Source organism: Panulirus ornatus, chromosome 13 (assembly GCF_036320965.1).
Source record: "Panulirus ornatus isolate Po-2019 chromosome 13, ASM3632096v1, whole genome shotgun sequence".
Classification (NCBI taxonomy): domain Eukaryota; kingdom Metazoa; phylum Arthropoda; class Malacostraca; order Decapoda; family Palinuridae; genus Panulirus; species Panulirus ornatus.
In genome coordinates this window covers 39,159,078-39,165,332 of record NC_092236.1, presented here as the reverse complement: position 1 = coordinate 39,165,332, position 6,255 = coordinate 39,159,078, and the positions used below count along the sequence as shown (strand labels likewise).

Sequence of the window (6,255 nt, the reverse complement as noted above, 5' to 3'; positions counted from 1 at the left end):
TACAAGTTATATTGACTTGAGAAAAATGGTATTCAGAGAGAAGCTAAGCAGAAATAACATTGAGAAGAACCAAGAAAATAAGGAAGACCTCAGCGTTCCTTCAGGAGAAAAATCAGCAAGGTTAAGAGAAGCTAGTTTGTGTTCTTCCCCTAATCATACCACACCCAAGAAAGGTTCCCCATCTATTGTGGATATTGAGTCATCAGAAAAAGTGCATCCTTCAGAAAGTGACAGGAAAATGCAAGAAAGGGTTATTAAAGATGAAAATACTGAAGACAAACAATATGGCAAAGGTTCAGCAAGCCAAAAGTCCAGTGAAGAAATTGCAAGAAATTCTGAGGTACCTCAGAATAGCAACATAAAACAGTCAAATCAAGAATACAAAGAAAAGAATGAAGATGGAACAAATGTGTTTGACAAAAAGGATACTCAGGATGATAGAACAATTCATGGTAGTTCTGACGTTGACATGACTGAAACTGGTGATAAAGGAGAGGATATGGAGGTGTCTGAAATTCAAGATAGTTTTACCCAGAAAACATCTAAAAAAATTGAAAGTGAAATATGTGAAGGAACTGTGTTACAAAAATTGCAGAACACTGAAGAAGCAGGACAGGCAGATTCTTATATGGATTGTGATGATGTAGAAGGCACAGTTACCAGAAGTAAAGAGAAAATAAGGAGACAGTCTAGCAAAGCAGAGGATTCCCCTAAAGAAACAAGAATGAAGAAAACAGAGAAAGAAATTTGGAAAGGTATCTTCAGTGCATTAGGTTCTGTGAGCTGCTTGAGGGGTGTGACCTTACCATCATGTGAGGGCGAGATGTTGCAGATGCTGCTTACAAGCTGTAGGCACCTTACATCAGTTAGTGCTACAGAACTTCGCATGACTGAAGGAGTTGCACGATTTGATCCAGCTTACCTAATGGAGGTCCCAGACCTGGAGGAACTTCGAATTGGATCCTCTCATGGGTTCTGCCTTACTACCAATTTCAACTTTATCAAACTCCAGCAACTTCAGCTTTTGGTGATGAGAGGATTGTCAGGACCTTCTTGGCCATATCTAGGCACTAATCTCACTTCTCTCCATGTTGGTCCAGTCAGCAACTTTACCCCACATACTTGGAGTAACATTGGCAGCATGACAAATTTGAAGGCACTTTGGCTTGAAGATGGAGGTTCTGTTAATGACAATGCCATTTTTGATGCCATAAGTCGGCTTTACAAACTACGTCGTTTGTGCCTCTTCAGCTTCACCTTAGGACCCAGGCTAGGTCAGGCATTAAGGAAGTTGGTTCATCTTGAGCGACTGTTTGTGCTGCCAGTACCCTCAGAGGAGGGGAGCATTAGCTCGCAGAATGGAAATATGTTGGCAGTACCAGAAGCCTTGCGTAACTTGGACATGCTTGTGTGGGCCATGCGATTTCAGGATATTCATACTATCAATGAGGTTGATCACATTGAGATGTGTCCATCAAAGGCAAAGATGTACACAAATTTCACAAGTAATGAAGAGGCTAAAAGTAACATGTGGGTGCTACAAACTCTAGAAGCTATAGTGAAACGTCATCTTCCCCGAACTAAAAGAACAGAGAATTGGGCCAGGTGAGGGTATTCCCTCAAAGGCCCAGTCCTCTGTTCTTAATGCTACCTCGCTAATGCGGGAAATGGCGAATAGTTTAAAAGAAAGAAAGAAAAATATATATATATATATATATATATATATATATATATATATATATATATATATATATATATATATATATATATATATATGACCTTTGAATCCTTCCCGCATCTGCATCTGTTATCTATGAACTTCTTTCATTTCAATTTCCCGCAAGGTAAATCTCACAAATGCAAGCATTACACTACAGTGGATCGCCCCAGCCTCCAGAGATATCACAACTCCCCGAGTTATTGGCTCCCTCGTGTTCCAGCTCCCCTAGTGAGGAGGAAAACAAAAGAAGACCATCGACGCAATAGTGGACACGGCTGGACGCAAAATTAATCGAAAATGGCGAAAGAAATTAATGGAATCTAATGACTCTGCTGACCTGGCAGTCAAGTGTGAAATTTGTTGTTATAATGGTGGGTGCCCTGAGGCGTGTGGTGTAACTGTGGTTGTGGTTGTGACTATGGTTGTAGCTGTGTCTTTGGCTGCGGTTGTGACTGTAGAGTGCGCTGTTAATGCTGGAACAGTGCTTGTGGGTGACTATGCCGTCATAAATTTGTGGCTACAAGCTGTAGATGAGTGTGTTTTTGTCTGAGATATGTTCTTGTAGGATTGTGGCCATAGGTTGTGGCTGTGGTAATAGTGTGTGCTGTTCTAAAGCACGGCTGTGACTGTGTGTATGGTATGGCTGTGTCGTGTGCTGTTGTTGGACTATATATGTGGCTGCGGCTGTATACTGATGCTGTGAGTATTATGTTGTCATGGGTGTGTGATACATCTGGAGGGCGGCTGCGGCTGGAGGGGAGGAGGTATGCTCCTGCTGTACCTGTGACAGTAAAGTGTGTCCAGGCGACCGTGGCAGTGGCAATAGCTCTGGCTGTGATGCTGTTCATTGCTTCAGATATGAGAGTGAGCAAACTTGTACCTGTAGTGGCACATAACGTTGGTTGAGGTGGTACATACTTATTGTGGTGGATATGGCCACTATTCTGGTTACATTGAAAGGTGTGACTTTGTCCGTTGTTCTGGCTTAAGTTTTGGCTCCTGTGGCACCTATGGTTATAGTTGTATCTGCTACTTTGCCTTGTAAGTAAGGCTGTAGCTGTGCGTTGTGGTTATGGCTGTACCAATGGATGTCATTGCACCTATGGTTGTGGCTGTGCCTATAGTAATGTCTGCACCTACGGTTGTGATTGTACCTATGGTTGTGGCTGTACCTATGGATGTGGCTGTACCTATGGTTGTGGCTGTATCTATGGTTGTGACCGTACCTACGGTCCTGGCTGTACCTTTGGATGTGGCTGTACCTACGGTTGTGGATGTACCTATGTTTGTAGCTGTACCTAAGTGCGTAAATCGCATCTGTGTGAGGGAGGGAGTGAGAGGTGGTGGCAGCAGTTCATTAAGACAGTGTGGTGGCACCATCACTCAGTCATGCAGTTAGTGTCACCTGGCATCGGTGCCACGTGTGTCAGGAGAACCACTTGCTGTTTGTCTTGATTATAGGCATCTTAGGGGCTGTTCACGCCTGTCACTCTGTGCTCAGGCGTCTTGGGTAGGGGAAGAAGGAAGAGGTGGAGAAAGAGGGAGAAGGAGAGGGAAGGGTGAGGTAAACAGTATTTCACAAGAAAGTAAACAAAGATTAGAGGTGTATTATGGATGAATGTACATAAGAGAATGCAATCGAAACGACGGAGAATAGATACTGGAACAGTGGAGAAAATTGAAGTGAATGATGGACAAGGAGAGGAAAATAATGGAAATGGAGAGAGAGAGAGAGAGAGAGAGAGAGAGAGAGAGAGAGAGAGAGAGAGAGAGAGAGAGAGAGAGAGAGAGAGAGAGAGAGAGAGAGAGAGAGAGAGAGAGAGAGAGAGAGAGTTCGAATCATTTGAAGGAATAATCAGGGACAAACGAAAATCTCCTCAAAACCAAAGAAAAACGGAATTACCGCCTTATGTAGGACAGCAACAGAGTTCCTGTGGTTATTACAGAACTGAGACATCACTCTTACATTCGAGCAGACGACCTGTAACTCGACTAATCATACATCTGTCCTCCACATTTATGAGACCCGGACTCTGTGCAGGAGACCTTTAGATCTGCGACGTTGGCTCTAAACGCGTTCTTTCCCTTCAGGCTTGAAAATCCGCCAGTAAGTAAGATAAGTCCGATATGACTGAGAACCTCACACAGAACAAGGTCACAGTCGTCGAGGCTACGCTTACGGACGTCCATTGATCACACTGGTTGATCATCACATTCCATAGTGAGATAAATATAGAAGCAGAGACCAAGGCAACCAGAAAAAAACTTATATAATACAGAGACAGTTTGGAACACAGTCTACATATGTGTGGCGCTTAACACCGTGGACTGGAGGAGCCAGCCTGCCAGGGGCAGGTCCTCATATCTCTCACCCACAAGGAGAGTCTGTCGGGGCTCCCAGGACAAGAGCAACAGCTGCCTGGAACCTGCAAGGGAACCGATTATATTGGTCGTGTATTCTTCCGCCCTTGAGCATCATGCGCATGTTCCCGACATTGTGCATTACACGTATGCTCCAACCTTGTGCATTATGCATATACTCCCGACCTTGGGCATTATGTATATGCCCCATTTCCCACCCCCACACACCCACCCACTCACCTTACGCACCATAATCAGGTCTACAAGAAGAGATGACTATTACACGGGATCGTCTTCGGTGATCGTCCGACTACCAAGAAGATATATTTCTTTGAAGATCTCTAATGAAACTGACAAGAATTCAGTAATGCAGTCAAAGGCTCACTCGTGATTATGTTCGAGAACGAGAGGCAAACCTCAGTGGGTGGAGGAACAGGCCTGATAACAGGTGACTGTAAGGATAGGAATATCGGACCGGAACGTCTGGTGGTTCACTGGTAATATGAGAAATGGGGAAGTGAATTACTGATTTCAAGAATGTGTTTAAGAGAACTTTCAGCTCCAGAATGTGACTGAAAAGCTTGAATTTGGAGCAAAAGACTTGTCATCAGCGATCACACAGTTCTTGAAATTTGGGAATTTTGTTATCTAGGAAATAACGAAGGAGAAGGAGAAACCGTCCAAATGCTACAAGGAGACATAAAGAGGACAACTTTGTGAGACGGAACACCATCTGAGGAACAAACAGTAGAACACGGAATTTTTCTATCATATTATGGAACAGTGTTACAAGAGGTTCTATGAAATATTAATCAAAACGTCCGTCGGCGGTGTGTTAATGCTGGGAGACATAATCAAGTAGTAGGAAAGGGGCGTGCTTCAATAACTGCCACAGGAAGAAGAAAAATAGAAAGGCACAATGGAAGATATAGACGATTAAGTTGCCATAAAGTGCAGGAAATATATCAGAGTAATAGAAAGAGTGTAGTCGAACAGGGAAATAAAACCAGAGAAATCTTCAGAAAAGTACTGTAAACAAGAGCAACTGACAATCCTACACTATTCCATACATCTATTCAGAGTAAAGTGTCATTCAAAGAATAGTTACAGACTCCGAGGAAAGGGTCATTGTAACAGAGTTGTATGTGTGTTAGGCAACGAATACTTTGTTCCACACTGCATTCAGAGTTGGAGACACGTTTCTCCAACACTTTTTGAATGGGGTGGAAGAAGGACCGTTAAAAGGATCAAGATCGTTGGTCAAGATATAAGTAATCTCATAAATGGTCTAAGTCTATATATGGCGCATGACCTTCACGGTGTCTCACCCCAGGTACTCGAGGAGCGTGCAGACACATTTGAGAGGCCACTTCAGATGTTGAAGAACTCACTGGAGCTAAAAGAATGGGTTGCCTTTTAGACATTAGAGGGAACGTCCTTCGGTGGATCCAAAATTACTTAAACGACACGGGAACAGACGACACATGTCCAAGGTGCCATCTCAGACTAAGTGAGAGCAGACAGCTATGTTTCGCAGAGGCCATTGTTACTAACTATCTAGGTAAATGACTTGCCAGAAACGTTAGAATCATTCTTCAGTTTCTATGTGGGTTATGATAAACAGGACAAATCTAAACCATGTGAGAAATATGGATTATCTGAGATTCCGACAACCTGAAGAAGACTATGGTAGGTTTCAAAAATCGACGGATGATGTTTAACGAAAATATACCTTGTGGAATGCACAGCACTGGAGATTGGACGACATTAGATGAAGCCAAACCATAAGTATGATCGCGTGGGGGTATATTACACGAATGTACCTGTGAATGCACCTGAGGTATTAATCATTCTCCCTTACCCTTAGATGAAAAAGAAAAAAAGTTACGGAGTCAAATCATATACTGGTCAACGTCAAAATTATAGTGCAAGAAAAAAGATCTGTTGAGAATATATTTTTTTTTGCAACATATGAAACATTAACATTTGTGAGTATATGAACATTCTGCTCAACTCAGTGGGGACAAATATGCACGTACTAGTGGAAGATGAACAATGGTCAACAAGTATTGCTCCTAATGGCAGGAAATCTAGTTACACGGAGAGGATTGCGGTCCTAAAATAACCAGGTTGGAAGGGTGACGGAAATGATTATGTATTTCAGTTCCTCAATT

General features: G+C 42.8%; 1 protein-coding gene across 1 annotated transcript in view; it reads left to right on the top strand.

Annotated features, from left to right (window-relative positions):
- The window catches only part of LOC139752568 (uncharacterized), a 3,026-nt gene extending 1,417 nt beyond the window's left edge, over nucleotides 1–1,609 (top strand). Inside the window, exon 1 of the mRNA XM_071668326.1 lies at nucleotides 1–1,609. This exon is cut by the window's left edge and continues 1,417 nt beyond it. Within this exon, the coding sequence (XP_071524427.1) occupies nucleotides 1–1,609 (1,609 nt within the window).
- Nucleotides 1,610–6,255: the final 4,646 nt, after the last annotated feature.